Raw genomic sequence first — 24,243 nt, forward strand, 5'->3', positions numbered from 1 at the left:
ATCTAAATTACAGTGAGGCACTTACAATGAAAGTGAATGGGGGCCAGTCTGCAAACATTAAAATACTCAATGTTTGAAAAGTAAAGCCACAAGACATAAACAATATGTGTGTTAACATGATTTTGGTGTGATGAAATCACTTACTAACCTTTTCTGTTTAAAGTTATAGCCATTTTACAACTTCGTTGTCATGACGATGTAATGTTAAAAGTTCAAGGAAGGGAGGGAAATGAGGACACAGGAAACTTGGGCATCAACTCAAAGGTATAACTTGTAATAAACAAACTCAAAGGGGCTTTAACTAAACACACACACAGTCTCTTTCAGACAGGTAGCTCTCTCTCCCTCTTCTCTGGTGTGGTCCGTTTTTATCGCTCTCCCAAGTACTTACTGCAATCAGAAACGTCTCGGTTACTGATGTATCCTCCGTTCCCTGATGGAGGGAACGAGACGTTGTGTCGATGAGTTGACACTAGGGGTCACTCTTGGGAGACCAGACATCTCTGATCTTTGAGAAAAGGCCAATGAGAACTGGCGTGTGGGATTTGCATACGACTCCCCCGGACATACGGGTATAAAAGGAGTGCCTTTGCAAACACACACTCCGGTTTCGCACTGAGGAGCCGAGCCAAAGACCCGGCCATTTCAGCGGTTGGTTCAGTGTTGTGGCAAGAGGGACACAACGTCTCATTCCCTCCATTAGGGAATGGAGGTTACATCAGTAACCGTGATGTTCCCTGTCTGTCACTCACTCAACGTTGTGTCAAGGAGTTGACACTAGGGGTACCAATGGAAAACGCCACAAGAGTTGAACCGGGTTAGGCAGACTGGTGGTGCGAGATTGGCAGAACTATGTGTGCCTCGTAGCAAGCGCAGCAAGCTTTCGCTTAACTACCGCCAACATACAGGCAGGCATGAAGTGGTCTCCTACACCTCCGGGAGCGGCTAACTGCTCAGATGTTTAAGGACTGGCTGGCCCAGCCGTAGCCTTCTCTCTATTGTTCTCCCCAAAAAAGGAACAAATCGTTCAGCTGGGGGCCATATAAGTTCCACGTTGGGGGGTGTCCCTCTAAAGAGGAGGACACTGTGGAGACCACACCCGGCCCCCGAGGGGGGCAACAACGACTTCTAAGTGGAATACAACAGATGGTCTTATGGGGTCAGAGTGGAAGCACATCGTGCGAAGCGGCACTGGGGTAGGTCCTACCCAAGGAGGGGAGGAGTTACTACAAACACGGTGACCAGAGAGAGAGGGCCCTCTGCCCAAGGAAGGTGCGGTTTACCAGCAGGGAAAGCATTTTGCGGAATATACATCACACGGGGTTACCCAAGGAGACAACCAGCATATGAGGAGCACTTACCTCGTACGGGGGCCTAAGTGATGCACGTACTGGGGCGGCGGCCGCAACTTGGAGCCGCAACACCCCTGGTAGAGTGGGCTCGTAGGCCAGCAGGGGGCGGCACATGCTGGGCATGGTATGCCATGGTGATGGCATAAATAACCCAGTGAGTAATCCTCTGTTTGGAGAAAGAGATTCCAACAATCGTGTCGGACGTACCAGCGGGTGGGGCCTCACGATGGGGCAGAGCCTGAGGTGCCACTTGTGGCTGTGCTAAGTCTAGAGACATCCAAGCACTTACCTGGATCCTTGTGACCACTCCCGGAACAGCCTGGGATAGGGGAGGAAGATTTTCATCTAAGTTGGCCTAGGCGGCTAGGCCAACTTGGTTCGCTGTGTGTGTGTGTGTGTGTGTGTGTGTGTGTGTGTGTGTGTGTGTGTGTGTGTGTGTATATGTGTGTGTGTGTGTGTGTGTGTGTGTGTATGTATGTGTGTGTGTGTGTATATGTATGTGTATATATATATATATATATATATATATATATATATATATATATATAGTTTATATACAACCATTGTGTGTAAGGGGACAGCCTTTCAGAGAGAGAGATGAATGGAACAGCAGGAGGAATTTAGCTCTGTGAATACGTCCGCTCGGATCCGAAGAAGAAAACTGAGTGTGTGTTTGCAACGGCACTCGTTTTATGCCCATTTGTCTGGGGAGTGGCATGCAAATCCCACACGCCAATTCTCATTGGCCTTTTCTCAAAGATTAGAGATGGATGGTCTCCCAAGGGTGACCCCTAGTGTCAATTCATCGACACAATGTTGAGTGAGTGACAGATAGGGAACAGGTGTTACGACATTATAGCACTCAGGTGTGTGAACCCTTACCGCTTTCTCTCTGGATGAATGCTCGACCACGCCCCTACCACCACATCAACAAAACGCTAAAATGACTGTAAAAATGACAATTTAAATAATATTACAGCACAAATAAAACATGAGTTTTAACAGAAGAATTAATGTAAGTGATTTTATAAAATTATACACGTTACATTTCTGCCTTTTTAAACCCTCAAATATTGGCCCCATTCACTTCCATTGTAAGTTTAAAAAAAAATCAACTAACATTTTTGCGTCTTTGTTGCCTCTTCTTGGGTTGGGGTGCTTATTGACACTTTTTGAATATGTTTTATTAGTCGTTTTGTTTTTTTGCTAAATTTTGTAAACCCAAGGTTTCCTAGCAGAGTCACCACAGAGCACATGTTTTAAATTTGACAACCAAAAATTGACAACCATATCTATTGTTTTATTATTCAAATTGTCTGAGAACTTGGTAGTTGTAGCAATTTAAAATGCATTGACGAGTCCTCTGAATGTGTACAGGAGGAGGTGGAGAATGTAGTGTCGATGCTCAAGGAACAGGCTCGAACTCTGTCCCGCTATGGTATGAAGAAGCACCTGTATGTGCTGCCCATGTATGCCAGTGTGCCCTATAATGAACAGATGAGAGTGTTTGAGAGGATGTCCCCTACTGTCAGAAAGGTGCAACTGCACACATTCAACATAACATACCATAAAATATGAAGACTGGGACAAACTGCAATTTCATATTCTATAATCTTATATATTTTATAGCATGGATAGTATTTTAAGACTAATGTCTTCTGTTGGTTTCTTTCAGGTGGTGGTTGCTACCAATATAGCCGAAACATCCATCACCATTAATGGCGTGGTGTTTGTGATTGACTGTGCGTTTGTGAAGCTGAGAGCGTATAACCCTTGTACAGCGATAGAGTCACTGATCATAACGCCCATCTCTAAAGCCTCTGCATGTCAGAGAGCGGGAAGAGCTGGACGCAACCGCGCAGGGAAAGTGTTTCAGACTCTATACAGGTACCGTGCCTTGATTTACACAAATCTGAAGAATAGTTAGCATATAAACTAGGGAAGGGCATTTCAAGAAATGTTGTAGTTGTGTACTCTAACACATAAAAAAACAATAATCTATTACTCCAAAAATAACAAGTGTGAGTATATTTTTTATTTACTTTGAAATTGGACTGGGTGAAATATTGATATTCCTGGCTGGTAAATATTCAGGTTTCACTCACCAGTAATTGTGTAGTATAGGGGGAAGAAATTATTAACACCGAGATTCACCCTTCAGATGCTCTTTACAGAAATGCTGGTTTTCTTAAAGAGACAGTACTGGTTTTTAGCACATGTTCAACAAATCATCGTCAATCTTGAAAATGGTACAAATTATGCAATTAAAAAAGAAACATGTAAGAAAATATTATATATACATTGTAATATCATATTTAATGATGGAATCATGGATTTGACTGATAAATTAAATTATCCATACAGTTTATTTTCTTATTTAGGCCTTACTTTGTGACAATATTCACTTTAATATGTCTTGTTACAGCTGAAAGCCAACAGCAAGGAGTTTGTGCTCCCTTCTGTTTTACACTAGGGCTGAAACGATTATTTGATTTTATCGACAAGGTTGACCAAAAGAAAATGTCATTGTTGAATAGTCGTTTGATGTCATTTAACGTAACATAAGATCACATTACATGCGAGAACAGCACCGCAGCTCGTGCCAGACTGAGGAGAGGAAGAATTACACAGATCGCAGTCCAGATGCACTCCAAACTTTCCAAAAACTTCAGGTGATGTAGATCACAAAGTATGAGGAAATTATATAAAAATACCAAATAAGTAAATACAGAAGCACTCTCGTTGTGGAATAAGCGGAGTCGGAGCTCTTTAAAGGAAACACCCCGGTGTTTCATCTTAAATGCAGTTTTAATGCGTTATAGCTTTATTAACGTTCAAATAATATTGAAGCTGGTCATGTAAATAACTACAAACTCTGAAACTGGCATTTTTCTGGGCGGTCAGCGCCTCTTCTATGAGTTACGCGAATGTCCCGATCTAAGAGGAAAAGATTGAAACTGCATCCAGCTGATGAACACTGTCGCGGGGATGCTCATCCCTCAATCGCACACACTTAATGCAGCTAGATTATAATTTATTGGCTCACGATTTATTGAATCATAATATATGTCACTGTGCATTTCTTATCGTGAAGAAAACTGGCAATACGCAGCTTTATTAATAAGAGAGAGTTTGTTTTTTGTGAGTTAAAGATGGATTGAAGAGAACAGAAAGATGATAGAGGAAGTCTACACCCTATTATAGACTGCAACAAAACACATTTTTGATTTGTTTTTGCTTGTTTTCTAATATGAATATCTAAACCTCCTTTAAAAATATTTACATTTACTTTAGCAGCTATACTGCAGTAGAAAAAATATCTTCTCTGAGAATGTTGAATATAAAATAAAAATGTGCTTTTAGAGAATAGATCTTGAATAGAAGTATATTGTGTCTTTACTGCACTCGCAGAAGTAGAACCAAGTGAAAAATACACTAATATACAAAATACACTTCTATTTAAGATACATCCTCTTAAAGCAAATGTTATATGTTGCTTCTCAAGAAAATGTATCTTGTTTGAAGAATTTTAGACAATTTTAAATGGAAAACAAGACAAAAAAACTTGATGATGACAAGAGTTTTTTTTGCAGTGAATTTATTTACTGAATTAAACTTAAAGGGTTAGTTCACCCAAAAATTTAAATGATCCCATAATTGACTCACCCTCAAGCCATCTAGTTATATTAAAAAATATCCTGGCTCTTCCAAGCTTTATAATGGGAGTGAATGGTACCTTCGATTTTGAAGCCCAAAATAGCACATCCATCCATCAAAAAAGTAATCCATACAGCTCCAGGGGGGTTAATAAAGGTCTTCTGAAGAGAAGCAATGCGTTTTCTAAGAAAAATTTCCATAATTATAACTTTATAAACTATAATCACTGGCATCCGGTAACTGCCGTCCTCGCGTTCATGATAGAGTCGAGTTCCGTTGTCCCTTCTCTTTAAAAAAAAGAAAAAAGAAAAAATCAAGGTTATATTGAGGCACTTACAATGGATGAACAAGGCCAATTTTTTTTTTACATTAAAATACTAACTCAAATGTAAAGCCACAAGACAAAAGATATGTGTGTAAACATGATTTTAGTGTGATAAAATCACTTACTAACCTTTTCTGTGTAAAGTTATTGCCAATTTACAACTTTGTTGCCATGACTATGTAATGTCAACAAACCTTAAAACATAAAATGACTGTAAAAATGACAATTTAAACACATTTACAGCTCAAATAATGCACAAGTTTTGACAGAAAGATGTATGTAAGTGTAATTAATGTAAATTATAATCTTCACATTTCTGCCTTTTAAACCCTCCAAAATGTGGCCACATTTACTTCCATTGTAAGTGCTTCACTATAAACTAGATTATTTTTTTTTTGTGAGAAAAGGAGGAATGAGTCGAAATAAATTTTTGTTTTAATCAACATTATGCCACAAATGATGTCGATTGAACTTGTATTAAACCCGGAATATTCCTATAAAAACCTAATTTAGTTTTTATATCAATAATTCCATTGTTACTAATGAAAATGTCCATTCCTGATTTCTACAACTTACAATTAAAACAACAAATGCTAATTTGTGTACATATGTAAATGTATTTCAATATGTTTTGGAACGGAGAATGGTTCCAGTTTTTAAAAAAATACCAGAACCGTATAATCTTCATGACTTTCGCTTCCATGAACACTTCTCAAACGTGCTTTCTTCTGCTGATGCGAACTGAACACTGTGCTAAAATAATCTGACAGTGTTTTCTGCGCTAACATTCAGCGGCATTGCAACAACGCTACTGAATCAGCAGCATGAAAACTTGACTCTAATGAGCCAGTTCCTTTGAATCTACAGTGCGAAACATACAACATGACCTGAGTACTCCAATTCCCGAACAAATCACTCAAACAAGCGTATTGATTCCTTGCATCATGTTTGACTCGAAATGAACCAAGATCTGTTACTGTGTAATGTGTACTTAAGGCTTGAGTAACTTAAATCGGAGTAATTACTGGATGGTTGTTGAATTCCCATCCCTACTTGTCCCTCCTGTACAGTACTATACAACACTCATTGGACTATACAACATAAAACTCTACTCAACTCCACTGTGCTTTATTGTACTATACTGTGACACAACTGTTTCTGTCTCTATCAGAGGTGGACTTTGAGAAGTTGCCTGCATCTACAGTTCCAGAGATGCAGCGCTGTAATCTGGCTCCTGTCATTCTGCAGCTCAAAGCTCTGGGCATCGACAATGTTTTGCGATTCAGCTTCCTGTCTGTGAGTGCCACCTACATATGTCTGCTGCACAGATAACAAATACAAGCCCATTTATGAATCCTTTCTTTGTTTTAGAGTGGAAATCCTCAGCACAGATCAGTGTGGTCAGATGTGTCAATGCTGTGTTGTGTTTGTATTCCAGCCTCCACCAGCTCAGTCTATGGTTCAAGCTCTGGAGCTGCTCTTCGCTCTTGGAGGTATAAAAACACCACTGCCTAAATCACTGTTTCATCATCAATGTCTAGTGGATATTCTTTGCATTCTCATAAGAACTTGCTCTATCAGGCCTGGATCAGTACGGGCGTCTGACTGACCCGATGGGCGTGCGTATGGCAGAGTTTCCCCTCAGTCCCATGTTTGCCAAGATGCTGCTGGAATCTGGAAACTTCGGCTGCTCCAAAGAGATTGTCACCATAGCGGCCATGATGCAAATTCAGAACATTTTTATGGTGCCGCACAGTCAGAAGAAAGCAACTGTGTGTGTTTGATGTCAATGTTTCTACTTTGTACTCTTTATTTTATTTGAATCGTCAACAAATTTCAATAATTTTTACCATAAATTTGTGTATTTTTCTATCGGTCTGTGTTCAAAATACATCAGGCACGTGAGCACAGGAAGTTTGCAGTAGCTGAGGGCGATCATTTGACCATGCTGAATGTTTATGAGGCTTTTATAAAGGTAATTGCTCTGGCTGACATGCCACGTTCTGCTATTGAAAGCAGTTGTCGACTGATATGAGTTTTATTAATGTCCGATGTGGATACCAATAGCTAGAGAGCATAAATGGATGACATAAATGTTGATATACATAATAGAATGTAACAGTAGCAAATCACACAAAAGTTCTTAAGTGAAACAAACCCGTATTTTGTACAGTATTTACTCAAATTTACTTAAACTTTAAAAAAGCAACATCTTTGAAAACCGATATTGTTTTCTATTACTACCCATTTACAAATCTATTGGTAGATTTTGGAACTGAGTCAAGGTAACACTAGTGTTTATCGGATAAGTGAACACGGTTTTCGGCTGATGTGATAATCGCAAAAGGGCTAAATATTGGCCAATATATCGGTCCATCACAAATTGAAAAGCTGATTTTCTTAAAGATATACCTTGATATATTAGAGGACAAACTAGAGGTCAACTGATAGTGAATTTTGGCAATATGAATTAAGATGTTGGAAAAGTCAAATAACCAATTAATCAGAAAAGAAAAATCAATATATAAAACAATAAGAAATGTCTTGGTCTATCCTTACTATCACGCACAGACATTGATGCTACAATATTCTTAAATGAAAAAAATCCCAAAAGCAGATTATTGTGCAACCCAAATTCCAAATAGATAAAGTTTGTCAAGAGAAATTTTGATGTTGGCTTGAGAAAGCCTAGCATGAATGTTTGAAGTAGGTGTAAAAGCTTGAAGTTTGAAGGTTTTAAGTTTGAAGTAGTTACAAGTTTTAGTAGTTTTAAAAGTTCAAAGTTTAAAGATCATTAGACCATTCAGTCAGATATCAGATATCTATCAGATAGATAGATAGATAGCTCATTTGGTTACTAGGCAGTTACCACGGTGCTACTCAAAAGGCTTCTTGCTACCCTGAGTCCAATGAATGAAACCGGAAGTGTCTACTGTGTTCTGGTGCAGAGATGTGTGATTTGTAACTTGGTTGCTAGGGTAACCCCCTCTGGTTCCTAGGCAGTTATCAAGGTGATACTCAAAAGACTCCTTGCTAGCTTGAATCAAATGAATGAAACCGGAAGTCTCTACGATGTTCTGGTTCAGAGATATTTGTTTTGTTACTTGGTTGCTAGGCATTTTAATAACATACAATCCAACAATGAAGTCTATGATTCTGATCCAGTGATACCAATCTAAGCTTATTTTAATGGAAGTCAATGGTTTTTGGTTGCTAGGGTTCACTAAATGTTTGCTAGAGTGTGGCTAAGCATTGTCGAGAATGATATTTAAAGGCTCCTTGCTGGTCTGAGTCAAATAAACCAAAGTTTAAGTCTATATGATGTTGTGGTGCAGAGATATGTGTTTTGCTATACGGTTGCTAGGTTGTATGCAGTTGCTAGGGTGTTAATGTGATGGAGTGAAAGAAATAATAAAAAGAGTGGATTGATGGAAGGATAGAAAAAGAAAGTGGTGGAGTGATAAATAGACAGTATGAGTGGTGGAGTTATAGCATATAGCTTGAATCCTCTAAAGGAGTTATTACAGGAAAACTTTTTCATACCTTGAATGGAAGTCAAAGAGACATGAGGCCTTTTCGGAAGTCCGATATTGGAATATTGTTATTCCGATCATTTAGAAAAGATATAGCACACTATTCAGGATTAGTCTTAAGGTCTTTGCAGAGTTTGGTGCATGTAGCTTAAAAGCTCTAGGAGGAGTTAGAATCAGACATTTTTGTCTCAGAAGAATAATAATATGTTTAAATAGAATATCAGTATGCTGGCTTTCTCAAGCCAGTTTGGGACTTATTACTATAAACAATGCCTTCATACACCGGGGACTCTTATTTTGAAATGACAGACACTTGTCCCCAATACAATGCTCTATAAGAATTTACCAAATAAAAAAAACTATCACCGTATACCATAGATATTTGAAGCAACTATCGACACCGATTAATCAGTAAAACCGATATATCGGCCTACTTCTTATACAAACCCAGCTTATAAAATGTATTTATGAAGACCAAATGTGTTCATGTGTCCCACAGCATCAGAAGAGCTCTCAATGGTGTCAGGATCATTTCCTGAACTATAAAGGTCTCTTGCGTGCCGTGACTGTACGAGAACAGCTAAGACACCTCCTCAATAAGTTTAAGGTGCCTCGAACATCCAGTGAAGGTAAGCTGTCATTTCAGTTTATCATAACTGTGATCAATGTTCATGCTAATGTTAGGTCTAAAGCACATATGGTAATACATTCTACTGTAAAGACTGTAGCAGGGGTCGGCAACCTATGGTACGTGGTGGGGCAATCACACCTGCTTGCCGATCTATATCTTGATGTTATCCTTCCCCATGATCATGCAGCGTGTTTTTATGAGCTGAATGGGAAGGGTTTTATATGTTGCCTTTTGTTTTCAGACGAAGACACTGCCATCAATCCTTGAGATCTTCAAGCCAGTATGCACCCTCCTTAAACCACAATGATGGTCTCTCTCAAAACTACATTTAATGATTAAGAGTAAACATAAACACTCATCATGGGGTTCAAAAATCTTAGTTTGATTTAAAATAGAAATTCAACTCAGAAATTCAGGATTTAAAAAAAAATATGACAACAAATTATATACAGTATATATTTTTTTTTTTTGAAGATTCCGCACTTTATCCAATGTGATTTGTCACTAATCAGATAAGCTAATTTGTAACATTAACTGTTAACTTATTTTGTACAAAAGGTCAGGTTTTCCTGCTACCATTGAAGAATAAATGTTTCTGTTATGTGAATTAATGATACATTACAACAACCATACAAAATCATTATATTGTGGGGGCCTGGGAGCTCAGCAAGAAAAGACGTGACTGCCACCCCTGGGGTTGCGAGTTTGAATCCAGGGCATGTTGAGTGATTCCAGTCAGGCTTCCTAAGCAACCAATTGCTAGGGAGGGTAGAGTCACATAGGGTAACCTCCTCATGGTCGCTATAATGTGGTTCTCGCTCTTTGTGGGGCACGTGGTGAGTTGTGCGTGTATGCCATGTAGAATAGCCTGAAGCCTCCACTCGCACTATGTCTCTGTGGTAACGCTCTCAACAAGCCACACGATAAGATGCGTGGATTGACGGTCTCAGATGCGGAGGCAACTGAGATTCATCCAATTTGCTGAAGTTTAAAATCTCAAAACTGTTAATTTCTCTGGCTGCCATTCAGTCTCTACCACGCGGTTTCACTTTTGAAACTGGTTCAGATTAAAGTGAGTGAGCGTTTACAGGCGATGCAAAAATATACAGCTGCTTGCCCATATCTCTCACACACCTGGTTCACCACTTGCGGGTGAAGTCTTCATTCTCCGTACAGTAAATCCGCTCCCATGTTAAAATACTCATGTGTAATGAATACGCATGACTGCTCCACATAATCAGTTTCTGTGCTGGGATGTGCAGTCAAGTCGAGCATGTACCCCCTGCAAATGCCACTTTTAGCCACAGGAATTGGGGAAAAACAATATTGAAGTTTCTCCCATTGGACACATTTTCCTGGGTTTAAAGGTGTCGTCAAAGCCATTAACAAGGAAAATTTAAAATGGCACTCTGTCAAAAGGATGCCCTGGAACTAGGGCTGTGTTGATACAATGAAATATCGATTTATAGCAATTATATTTCTCACGATATTGTACCGATAATTAGATCCATATATCGTGATATTTTCAGTGCTGTCAGAAACATTTATATGAGGCACGAAAGAGACTGAATCTGATCCTGCAGGATTCACTGTTTCTCTCAAGGTCATGCTGTACCTCTCTCAGGCATTCTTCATTTGTTCAATCCCAATTTCAATTCTTAAAATACCAAGATCGCTCTTTCTTTCTATCGGCAATACCCTACAAACCTATGTGCCTAAATACATCCTATATGCAATAAAAAATGTCTGTGATATGATACTGGCTAGTGAAATATTTAGATTTCACTCACTGCGTGCTGAAGAGTAAAAGCTTTGACTCTTTCAGTGTGATGTGAGTCCAAAGACTAGATTCAAGCAAAACATTTGTTGTTTAATAATGTCTTTTTTAATATCCTTTCTGTTCTCTACAGTCAGTTATTTGGGCAGTAGTGGCTCATTGGTTAAGGCTCTGGGTTACTGACCAGAATGTCAGGGGTCAAGCCGCAGCACCGCCAAGATGCCACTGTTGGGCCTTGAGCAAGTCCCTTGACAGCAAGACAGCCGTAACATGGCTGACCCTGCGCTCTGACCCCAGCTTAGTTGTGATATGTGGAAAAAAATTATTACACTGTATATGTGCAAATGTACAATGTGTGACAAAAATAAAGACTTCTTGTTATTTATCAAAAACAACAAAGGAAACATTTAATTCTAATCATACATTGCATAGATGCTGTAAAGAAGCCATTTGACCAGACAAACACTTCTGTCAAAGTCCCTGCCACAGGTCTTAAAGAGACAGTACCATTTTAACATTGTTCTGCATGTCTAAGTAAATACTAGTAAATAGTACAAATTAGGCATATAAACAAAAAACATGTAACAATATACTGTATATATGTAATATAATATATGTCATTTCAATACATCATGTTTATTGATGTAATACATGGACTATATTTTTTAAAAAGCTACAATGTCACAAATATGATGAAAAACGAATGATAAAAAAAACAAATGTCCATAATAAAACAAGTTAGACAGTTCCCTGTATAATGAATAACATTAATTGAAAGAGTGTGTCTTTCATACTTTATGTAAGAAAAATGGACATTATAACAGAAATTTACCCAAATTAATTAAAAGCGAAATTGAAATCTAATCATGATATCATGGTGTATCATAATGGATACCGAATTGTGATCGTATCGTACCCAGCCCTAATCAAGCTCAGGTTTATCAACTCCATCATGTCTTTGTACAGTTTTGTTGGATTGTCATACAGTTAGATCTTATTGTCATATTGGTTTGTTGTAAAAAGGCTTGCACAATTTGGATAAAAACTCATGTTGCAATTTATTTTATAAATAAATCAGTGAAACAAAGAGAGAGAAGAAACACCGTCTTCATATTCACATTGTACCTGTCCACTGCGTATCTGTTTTGGTCCACTTTGCGATACTGTCTCAGCCCACTATTTATTATTGTTTTTTGGAACCCAGTCAACTTGAATATTTTGTTATTGTAATATAATAATATTATATTGATTTATTATTGTTTATCATACAAAAATAATATATTTCTTGTAGCTGCCAAACATATTTGGAATTACAAAAAGTGGCTAAAGCACAGGGCTGTTAATCAGAAGGTCACAGGTTCTAACCCCACAGCCACCACCATTGTGTCCTTGAGGAATGCACTTAACTCCAGGTTGCTCCGGGGGGATTGTCCCTGTAATAAGTTCTCTGTAAGTCGCTTTGGATAAAAGCGTCTGCCAAATGCAATGCATAAATGAATCTGGAGCACTTAAAACAGGAATGCTCACTTATTAAATGAGATCCATTTTTCATAATGTTTTTATAGCAAAATCTCCCATGCACAATATATATGTAAGCTGTGTTTTCACCACACCAAAATCTCAGTAGTTGGCAGTGAAATTTGATGACTCTTGATATAAATTTCTATACTACAACAAATAATAATACTAATTAGTTAATTATGTGCTCAAGTTCTTAATGAGTTATTCAAGACAAGAAATAGAAACAAAATAAAGCAATGAATAGAAACGAATGAAAAACATTAGAACGAAAAAAATACAAATTAAGAACTTTTATAAAACTTTTTAAGAGCAGTATCAAGTATTCAAATAAATGTTCAGGATGAAGTTCGTGTTTCTGTCTCTGTCCTCTTTCCCTTTTTGGCCTGTTACCAAGATTGACTAATGGTAGCCTTGCGATCAACGTAATGAGCACCCCTGGCTTAAAATAAAATTAGCTCAGCACACGTAAGCAGAGTAAGCGGATCTAAACTCGGAGCACATCTGTTACTCTGAGTACGAGATGGAGTTGTGCAGCACAGAACCGCACTGAAAACACTAACATTTCATTATTTAATTTAATGTCATTAAATCGCAGCCCTTTGCCCTTTGGTCATATCACGATTTCGATTTTGTTTCTATTAACTGTGCAGCCCTAGATGTAATGTTAGATTGTATTGTCATATTGGCTTGTTTTATTGTCTTGTCAGGTTGATGTTTTATTGTCAAAACATATTGTCATGAAAGTTTGTTGAATTGTCACACCATTTTTTCGTTATGTCCTAGCAGTTCATCAATCTGTCATAACGGTTTGCAATATTGCCAGACCGAATTATCATATCTATTTGTCATATTTATGTATCAGTTTGTCGTACTGTCAAATTGTATTGTCATATCAGTCTGATTGCAACTCTGATCTTCTGTCTGCTCTCAAGGTGACCCGGATGTGATTCTCAGATGTATTGTGTCAGGATTTTTTGCGAATGCTGCTCGTATGCATCACTCTGGCTCCTACAGGTCAGTCCGGTCAATCAGAGTTTCACCCTTCTTTATCCTCAATAATTCATTTTCATCACTATTATCATCTAACTATTCCAGCCATAAATGTGTTTGTCCTAATGTCCTTCACACATGTAGGGTATTTACAATTTAGAGATGTGGACTCAATCAGTTAAAATGGGTAATTTGCACGCATGCTAAATTTAGGAGGCAATTTAGGGTCTCGAAATATGTGAGCTATGAACTAAATTAAACTGTTCTTATTAGGTAAGGAAATGTATAACAGAATTAGAAATAACTGCTCAGTACAGTGAAGATGAACTCTGTGGAGTCTGTCGACAGTGCCTTAAGAACCATTTCATCCTTCTTTGAGTCTACATCAATTTGCTATCGGATTACCCAAAATATTTAATTAATTCACCAGCACTTTGAGCACAATATTGGAGGTGTTAATTGCTTGTCCTGGCATCCTTTATGTTGCTCAGTTCTTGGTCGAAAGTTTGTTCCGTCAATGTTTTGATCTCTTTGTATGATCAAATTTATTGTCTGTATGACTGATGATTCTATCTGTAAAGTGAGGCCTTCTCACTCCTTCTCGGGACATCGAGTCCCTAGTTCCCTTGGATCACACATGGGAGGAAGAGTGTTCAGAGAGCAGAGAGCAACTGGAGCAACGTGAAGAGAGGGCAAGAGAGATGAAAGGATGAAGAGTCAAGAGAGAGAGACTTCCTGTTTGGAACTATTTTAACTGAAATTAGCCGCATCCCCCAAAGGTGTCCTGCGCCAATCAGAAGTGACTTTTCAGAGTCACATGGTCAACTGTCTTTTCCGACAGTTGAGTTATGGTCCTTTGTTTCAGACTCTTAAAAATGTTCCGCTCAAAAATAGTGCCCATTTAATCATGAGCTTTTCTATCTTGAGAATGGTACAAGATACATGATATTCATTGTCATCAGATTTTTCTTCATACACAAACAAATGTTTACATACTAAACATTGTCATTATGGATGATATACATGTAGGTAATAAAAAAAGAAAATCTCTGTTTTACACAGAGTTTTACACATCATTGCATTTTATCAAGTTAAACCTTATAGTTACCATTCTTAGTAAAATTAGATAAATCATACAAAAATGAAAGATTACATTTATCAACTATATGTGATTGCACATTGCTACACACATTTTAAAGAGTTCCATCAGTCTATAATCCTTAATTTGTTAGGTACAAACGTTACCACAGTTGTCAAAGTGATTTTCAGCATTATCTAGCAAGGCTAGATTAAGATGAAATATCTTAGAGGTCTTAGTGATCCTTGTAACCTTATAAAAGAGAAGTCTGCTTTAACTGTGTGTGGAAGATCAGGTTGCAGAGGTGCCTTTCTGACCAATCAGGACGCCTGGGCCGTTTGGTTTATGACGGTGAAACATTCCAAACAGTTTTTTTTCCTAGATCCAGATATATGTTGTTTCAATTCTTCAGCATATATAATCTTACACACATCAGCATTCATGTTAATGTTTTACATACATTATGTACTTCATGTGAATTTGTTTTTTTTGTGTACAGGACCCTACGAGATGACAGAGAACTGTACATTCACCCCGATTCTGTACTGTATGGAGAAAAGCCCCCAAAATGGTACAATACATTACCTTTTGTAATCAGTGCATTGATTTCATCCAAATTAACCACCACAGCCCCCAATATTTATCTGTTTGTCATCCAGTATTTAAGGGATAGTTCACCCAAAAATGAAAATTATCTTTCATAAAAAAAGACAAAAAAATTAAGAAAATCATTTACTCACCCTCATGTCATCCAGGATGTGTATGACTTTCTTTCTTCTGCTGAACACAAATCATTTTAGAATATTTCAGCTCTGTTGGTCCTCACAATGCAAGTGAATGGTGACCAGAACTTCAATCTCCAAAAATCACATAAAGGTAACATAAAAGTAATCCATATGACTCCAGTTGTTTAATCTATATTTTCAGAAGTGATATGATAGGTGTGGGTGAGAAACAGATCAATATTTAAGTCCCTTTTTACTATAAATATCCACTTTTGACCAAGACTTAAATATTGATGTGTTTCTCACCCACACCTATCATGTCACTTCTGAAGATATGGATTAAACCATTTGAGTATTATGAATTACTTTTATGATGCCTTTATATGCTTTTTAGAGCTTCAATGTTCTGGCCACCATTCACTTACATTATGAGGACCAACAGAGCTGAAATATTCTTCTAAAAATGTTCATTTGTGTTCTGCAGAAGAAAGAAAGTCCTACACATCTGGGATGGCACGAGGGTGAGTAAATGATGAGAATTTAATTTTTGAATGAACTATCCATTTAACTGGACAGTTTCTCTTGTGTCTTATCTCAGGGTGGTTTTCAATGAGGTGGTTCAGACCAGTAAGTACTACATGAGGGACGTGACGGCGGTTGAGTCATCCTGGTTGGTAGAGTTGGCCCCTCACTTTTACAAACAGGCCAAGGTAAGATTCACTAACGTAAAGCCAGTATGCAGTGGATTTGTGGGTAGATGTGTTGGAGTCAGATCTGATCCATTCTGTACTGACTGCACTTAAAAATTACATTTTTGCAATGAGTTTGATTTGCTACAGTAGAAAGTCAGATTTCAGGTGCTATTTAAAAGGCTTGTAGCATGGAAAACAGGATTTTTCTTGCTCTATTACTATCTTCACAGGTCATTTTAGTTTCTTTGCTCCAGTAAAACAGTTTTGCATGTTTTCATGTGTTTTACAACAAAAGAAAACCAGATTTTCTTTTAAATATTTCTTCTCTTGTAGCACGGGTCTCTGAACAGCAAACGGGCCAAAGTCTTCTAAGCTGACCTTCAACACCAAAAACCAGGCACCCTCAATACTCCTTAGACAAAAGCTTAGACATAACTTTAATACACATTCAGATTTTGAGCACGGAAAACAGGAAAAACACTGTGTTACTTTTTGTAGATACAGATGTATGATATATTTATGCTGTCATGGCCATCTTTTTATTTAGTGACGCTGGACAGACATTGAAGTAATTTAAGTGTGATTTTATTGTTTACTGTTTGAGAGTGAAAAGTGAATATGAGATATCTACTGTATATTTGGATGGGTTAGGTTGTGTTAGGTTAGTTTTGGTTAGGTTGGGTTAGTTTAGCTTGGGTTTAGTTTGGTTAGATTGGGTTGGGTTTGTTTTGGTTGGGTTAGGTTGGATTAGTTTAGGTTGGGTTTGGGTTAGTTTAGTTTAGTTTGAGTTGGGTTAGGTTGAGTTGGGTTAGGTTAAGTTGAGTTGGGTTAGGTTAGGTATGTGTTAGTTTAGGTTTGAGTTGGGTTAGGCTGGGTTGGGTTAGTTTAGGTTAAGTTGGGTTAGGTTAGGTTTGTGTTAGTTTAGGTTTGAGTTGGGTTAGGCTGGTTTAGGTAGGATTAGGTTGGGTTAGGCTGGTTTAGTTAGGGTTAGTTTAGTTTAGGTCAGGATGCATTAGTTTAGGTTAGTTTGGGATATGGTTATAGTTGATGGACAGGTTGTAAAGCTTTACAACATTGCACGATTCCCTACTCTCAATAAAATCCATATTAATAACCAATATTACTATAATAAGCTATTTTTTACAAATTATTTCAAATCCTCATCGGAGAAAAACTGTGTAGATCAATCGTAGTGGCCTTTTTACCATTTTGTGCCAAATATTATGAAACCATAGAGCATTTCCTGGTATTTATGGAATGTGCAATTAGTCGTAGTTATACTAATAAGCATGCAACAAAAAGTGCCATTTTTATTTTAGTATCAGTAAAAATTAGCCTCTTTGTTCACCTATAGCTTCTAAAACTGTTATTAGGTGTAATTTGTCATAGTTCATACTGTCACTTCCTAAGGAATAACCAGCCATGACTAGATGTTTGATAAGATGAGAGTAAATAGCACAGTGAAAGACACTCCTCAGGGAGGAGCTTATTTCATAATTAATTGGACTGGGGTGCCAATCGTGTGAGTGAAGGCGGAGCCTCTATCTTGTCAATATGAATGTGATGTTCTTTAAACTCGGAAGCAGCCTTTTGTATTTCATTGCTGTTTTCATTTTACTGTGGTTTCTTTGTCCCCTAACACACTTTTGCCTCTCCAAAATGAATTTTAAAGTTGTTAAAGTCCATATAAAATCTTCTTTCATGGTAAGATCTCAACTGTATTGCCAAATCTCTCTATGGTAATGTACACAGTTATATATGTTGTCAGTTAGTGTAGATTTAACTTGTATTCAGCTGTCCTGTTTCACAGTCAAATTAGCTGAAAATAAAACCAGTTTAAACATAGCATGATCAACAGTGTCTTTAAATATGGAAAATCTCAAGTAGTTTCACATCAGTGCAGTAATTTGAATCAGTCATATATAATATGTGCAAAGTGTAATCTAATTTCTGTCCAAATGTCCCATTCCAAAGCACTGTACAGCATATAGTAAATGTATTTGTTTGTAGTAAATAATTGTGTTTATTCCTTATTGTGGTGCATTTTTAAAGGAAGAAATAAAGAAACAATTTAAAAGACAATAAATGTTAATGGGTTGTTTGTACTGAACTGTGTGTGGTCTTTGCGTTTGATGGTGTAACTCGTTGCGGACTTGGGAAACTGAAATTTGAGTTGTCAAATCTTTTCTGAGCCATTTAACTAACTGATGCTATTGTGTTGCTAGAATACATTGCCAGATTAAATATATGATTTTTCATGAATTGTTTTTTTTTTCTTTTTTCTCCATTTTAAGGACAGAATACTCAACAATTAAACCAACAAACATGGTAACAGGTGTTACAATTTCAGTGTGATGCCTAAAAAAAGTCAGTAACTTCTGACGTTGACCAGGATGTGTCAGTGTTGGCTTGAAAATGTATAATTAGCCATAATCAAATGCTTTTTCTAGTGGTCTCTCTCTCTCTCTCTCTCTCTCTCTCTCTCTCTCTCTCTCTCTCTCTCTCTCTCTCTAAATATATATATATATATTTAGACTAGAAAAAAAAAAAAAAAACTACCACTAGAAAAAGCATTTGATTATGGCTAATTATACATTATATATATATATATATATATATTTTATTTAAGAAACTTGGTAAGATAACAAATAGGACAACAAATCCATTTTGAGTCATTAATTGTGTTGTTTTAGGCATTTATCTTTAAAATGTGTCATTTGGTCTTGATTGACTATTAAAAGTACTGCCATTACTTTGTGGTACACTGTAAAAAATAAAAAGAATACGTAGTTTTTCTAATAAAATACTGTAAGCTGTGTCTGCCAGAAATATACTGTGAAAATTACAGTTACCATGTTCCAGGCTCTATGGGATGTTAATTTTGGTGCCTTTATATTTTACAGTTCTATACCGTTTATATTATTAAATGATATAAACTTGATATTCTAACCTTTAGGAACTATAAAAGTCTGGTTTTCACGTTAAATTGTATTGTTAATGACTGCAATAAATACAAAAGGCAACATGATGACTTAAAGTTTTTAAAGAGTGACCCTTTCCAGCAGCAATAATAATACAAATTACAGACGGTATACAGTCACCCACATAAACACAAAACACCATCATGAGAACACATGTAACACTCTAATAATACAGTAAATGCTAACTAAACTACACAATAGTTTACTATGAAAAGTACATGTATTCTCTTGTTAAACAATTATATGGAAAAATCATACTTTTTACATCTAAAAAACAAACGTTTTACAATATTTTCCTGTAGAGTTACACATATTGTCTAGTTAAATATAGGCTATTATAATTTTTTACTGGATATGTTAAGATAACTACCCTTAAAACAATAAATGGTCTTTTACTGTCATGTTTTTACATTCTTTTACCGTTAAAATTGACAGTATTTAACAGTTCTTTTACAGTGTACAGTTATTAAAATGTCTATTGAGGCTTTAAATGTTTGCAAATGTAAAAGTATTTTAGTACAAATAATTTGTGAAATACATTCTGTATTCAGTCTTACATTCACATACAGAACTAAACTGTTCTTATATACTTTCTTGTATCAAGACCATGCCAAAACTGTAATTATACAATAACTGTTTTTATTTTGGATATGTATGAGCATTCGTGATAGATATAAGAGTAACACTTTGCAATAAGTCTATCTGTTAACATTAGTTAATTCATTATGTATCATGAAAAAATAAAAATAATTTTCCACATCATTTGTTAATCATGTGGAAGTTTCCATTGTTAGTTCATATTGCGTTTACGCATTTTAACATACATTTTGATTTAAAAAATGTATTTTTATATGTTGAAATAAACATGAACTATGATTTATAAATGCTGTAAAAATATTGTTAATTGTTAGTTCAAGTAAACTACTACTAATGTTAACAAAAGGAAACTTATTGTAAAGTGTTACCAATATATGTAAGTACAACACAGGTAACACTAAACAGAATAAGCACTAGTGAAATGAGAATACGGAATTGACAGAGATAAATAAAAACGTCATTTGAATATCAAATAATTGATAAAAAACAACAATGAGATTACAATATTGGGTGAATACTGTAATCTTCTCACATTATATGTATATTCCTCTATTCAAAATAAAATAAACATTGTATCATTCTAAAATAGTATGTCACTGATTACATTAATGTAGACATTTGAATCATATTTTAAAAACAACAAAAACAAATGATCAGAAAGTGTTCTACTTTAGTTTATCCTTCTGTTATTCCAAGTGCACTTCAATATTTTTATGTAAACATGGTAAGTAAATGTAACAATCAGTAATTATTGCAGTTGCTCTCTTGAGGAGACATGTAAAGATGGAACAGTGGAAGGGTTCATACATTGGCAGAATGAGAAAGTTTATCTTGCTTATGTCTTCAAATTGCTCGGTAAGGAAAAGAACAGCTTCACGAGAGAGATAAAGCACGAGAGGAGCACTATACAACACACTGCACAACATTCACTTATACACACTCAACACACACTAACACATTTGACAACTGTGGCAGCGGGGGCGTGGTCAAGCGCCCGCCCGGGAGAGGAAAGCGGTAAGGGCGCTTACACCTGAGCTAAATTATGCCTAACACCTGTCTCTAATTCCAGTGAGGACGAGGAGAGCGGCATAAAAGCAGACTCCGAGCCTCCAGTGGAGAGAGAGAGCAAAAAGCAACTCAGTGTGCTGTATGAGTTTTTGTTATAAAGTACTATTTGTAAAACGGCAATAAAAGCCTACCTTCAGTTATTGATCCCCATTTCCTGTGTCGTCCTTGACCATCCTTCCCGTAACGTTCTACACTGGTGCCGAAACCCAGGAAAAATTTATTTCCAAGCATGGAGCAAAGTCGCCCCATAGAGTCCTCCCAGCTGGCAGAAGTCCTCCAGTCCCTCGCGACGCTGCATCAAGGCCTCCAGCAATCCCTGCTTGAGCTCCGGCAGGACCAAGATCGCCGGTTTTTTGAGATCATGCAGGCTCAGGCAGAGGACCGGCTTGCCATCCGGAGCCTCCTCAGCCAGGAGACGGAGCCGGCCACAGCCGCGACCCCGGACACCGCGCTACGCTACCCCCGCCCACGTTACAGAAGATGGGGGCAGCAGATGATCCTGAGGCCTTCCTCGACTTGTTGGAGCGGACGGCAGAAATCTGGGGCTGGCTGCCCGAACAGTGGGCAGCCCGCCTAATTCCTCTCCTGTCCGGGGAAGCTCAACTCGTGGCACAACATCTGCCGGCGACAAACCTCCTGGCTTACTCTGACCTGAAGAGGGCCATTCTGCAACGGGTCGGTCGGAGCCCAGAAGAGAATCGCCAGCTCTTCCGGGGAATGAAGTTAGAGAAGTCCAATCGCCCGTTCGCATTTGCTCAACGGCTCCGGGACGCCTGTCGGCGGTGGCTGCTCGCGGTGGACCGCGACCTCGAGGGAGTCATCGATCAGGTGGTGCTGGAACAATTCGCGCAACGGCTTCCCAGGAGAACGGCGGAGTGGGTCCAGTGCCACCGCCCGGCATCGCTGGAGGAAGCTGTTCGGCTGGCGGAGGACCATTTGGCGGCGATCCTGAGGGCGGACGAGCCGCCGCCTTCTCTCTCTCTCGCCCCTTCCCTTGTGTCTCCACCCCCCTCCTCCCCCTCCCCTGTGTTTTCTCGTTCTGTTTTCTCCCCAGGGCCCGTTCCTGTCCCGCGCAGGCGTGGAGGGTATGTGCGACCTGCTTCCCGGCCTTGGGAGAATGCTCCTTCCCCTTCCCCGTCCTTCAGCCGCTCTCCTCCTCAGGTGGGGGCCGGTCTGTTGGAGGTGCGGGGACCCCCCGACGTCCCGCAGGCTGCCCCCTATCGGGCTGGAGCATACCGGATTCCGGTAAGGATCAGGGGGGGTATTTACCAAGCTTTGCTGGATACCGGCTGCAATCAGACCACCATCCACCAACGCTTGTTCCACCCGGGGCTTTGGGTTTAGCTAAACTGGTGAGGGTGAGGTGTGTGCTTGTGTTCACAAGTATCCCATGGCGACTTTGGCGATTAAATTCAGGGGAAGAAACCATAGTGTGGAGGCAGCGGTTAGTTCCCGCCTCACCCATCCGCTAATCTTGGGTACTGATTGGCTGAATTTTAAAGATATTTTAGAGGGTATTTGTGCGGATGGGTCCTGCATAAAGAGGTGTGCGGTGTGCGATGCTTTGGCAGGGGAGGCGGAGCCGGGGCCATCCTCGGCTGCTCGGAATGACGAGGGAAGGGGCGAGGTGGCCACCCCTCCTCTCAGGGAATTCCCGGGGGGGACTTCCCTCTAGAGCAGTCGCGGGACGAAACCATTAAACATGCTCTTGACCTAGTGAGAGTAATTGATGGTCAACAGCTTCGGCCGGGCATCGCCATTGCATACCCATATTTTGCCATGATTAGAGATCGGTTATATAGAGTGACGCAGGACGCTCAAACAAAGAAAGAAGTGACACAATTATTGATCCCACGGAGCCGCCGGGAAATGGTTTTCCAGGCGGCTCACTATAATCCTATGGCCGGTCACCTAGGGGAACGGAAAACACTTCTCCGTCTAATAGCCCGTTTCTATTGGCCGGGCATTGGCGGTGACGTCCGCAGGTGGTGTGCGGCGTGCCGTGAATGTCAGCTGGTAAACCCACCGGCCACCCCAAAAGCGCCATTGCGCACTCTACCATTAATCGAGGTCCCCTTCGAAAGAATTGGGATGGACCTCGTCAGGCCATTAGAACGGTCAGCACGCGGACATCGCTCCGTGTTAGTCCTAGTGGATTACGCAACGCGATATCCGGAAGCAGTGCCTCTGAGCAACATCGCCGCACGTAGTGTTGCAGGGGCACTCTTCAAGATAATCTCCCGGGTGGGGATTCCGAAAGAAATCCTCACCGATCAAGGCACGACTTTTATGTCACGAACACTTCACGAACTTTACGAGCTCTTGGGCATTAAATCGATTCGCACTAGCATTTACCATCCGCAGACTGATGGCCTAGTGGAACGATTTAATAAAACGCTCAAGAACATGATTCGTAAATTTGTACACGATGACGCTAGAAATTGGGATAAGTGGCTAGACCCCCTGTTGTTTGCAGTACGAGAGGTCCCACAAGCCTCAACAGGGTTCTCCCCATTTGAGCTGCTGTACGGGTGACGCCCACGCGGTGTCCTTGACGTCATCCGCGAAGCTTGGAGGAGGGACCTTCTAATAGCAAAAATGAAATTCAGTTCGTTCTCGATCTTAGAGCAAAACTCCACACACTGGGGCGACTAACACAGGAGAATTTGCTCCAAGCTCAAGAACGCCAACGCCGGCTGTATGACAGGGGTGCTCGGCTACGGGAATTTGCACCGGGAGATAAGGTACTCGTATTACTCCCAACATCGAGCTCTAAATTACTCGCCAAGTGGCAAGGACCCTTTGAGGTCACACGACGAGTAGGGGATCTCGATTATGGAGATCTATTATGAATAGAGGGGGCGCACGTCAAATTTATCACCTCAACCTCCTGAAATTGTGGAGGGAGGAGGTGGCCTCTGTGACGTTGGCCACGGTAGTTCCGGAGAGGGCGGAGCTCAGACCGGACATAAACAAAAACTGCAATCTTAACACTCCGGTTACTTGTGGAGACCACCTCTCACCGCGTCAACTCACAGAGGTTTCCGAATTACAAAAGGAATTTGTGGATGTGTTTTCCCCTCTACCGGGTCGTACAAACATCATACAGCACCACATCGAGACCGAGCCGGGCACGGTGGTGCGTTGCCGCCCCTAACGCTTACCCGAACATAAAAAGAAAATAGTACGGGAGGAATTAGATGCGATGCTTGATATGGGCGTAACAGAGGAATCTCACAGTGATTGGTCCAGCCCGGTTGTTCTTGTTCCCAAGAGTGATGGGTCTGTTCGATTCTGTGTGGATTACAGAAAAGTC

The 24,243-nt window shown here is 39.2% G+C and overlaps 1 protein-coding gene across 1 annotated transcript in view; it reads left to right on the forward strand.

Annotated features, from left to right (window-relative positions):
• The window catches only part of LOC127628787 (probable ATP-dependent RNA helicase DHX35), a 36,157-nt gene extending 17,804 nt beyond the window's left edge, over window positions 1–18,353 (forward strand). Inside the window, 12 exon segments of the mRNA XM_052105674.1 lie at window positions 2,730–2,888; window positions 3,028–3,213; window positions 3,215–3,239; window positions 6,506–6,630; window positions 6,773–6,827; window positions 6,916–7,106; window positions 7,232–7,309; window positions 9,367–9,496; window positions 13,729–13,810; window positions 15,364–15,435; window positions 16,188–16,299; window positions 16,615–18,353. Coding sequence (XP_051961634.1) covers window positions 2,730–2,888; window positions 3,028–3,213; window positions 3,215–3,239; window positions 6,506–6,630; window positions 6,773–6,827; window positions 6,916–7,106; window positions 7,232–7,309; window positions 9,367–9,496; window positions 13,729–13,810; window positions 15,364–15,435; window positions 16,188–16,299; window positions 16,615–16,653 — 1,254 coding nt within the window. The 3' untranslated portion in view covers window positions 16,654–18,353.
• The last annotated feature ends 5,890 nt before the right edge of the window (window positions 18,354–24,243 follow it).

This window comes from Xyrauchen texanus, chromosome 35 (assembly GCF_025860055.1).
Source record: "Xyrauchen texanus isolate HMW12.3.18 chromosome 35, RBS_HiC_50CHRs, whole genome shotgun sequence".
Classification (NCBI taxonomy): Eukaryota; Metazoa; Chordata; class Actinopteri; order Cypriniformes; family Catostomidae; genus Xyrauchen; species Xyrauchen texanus.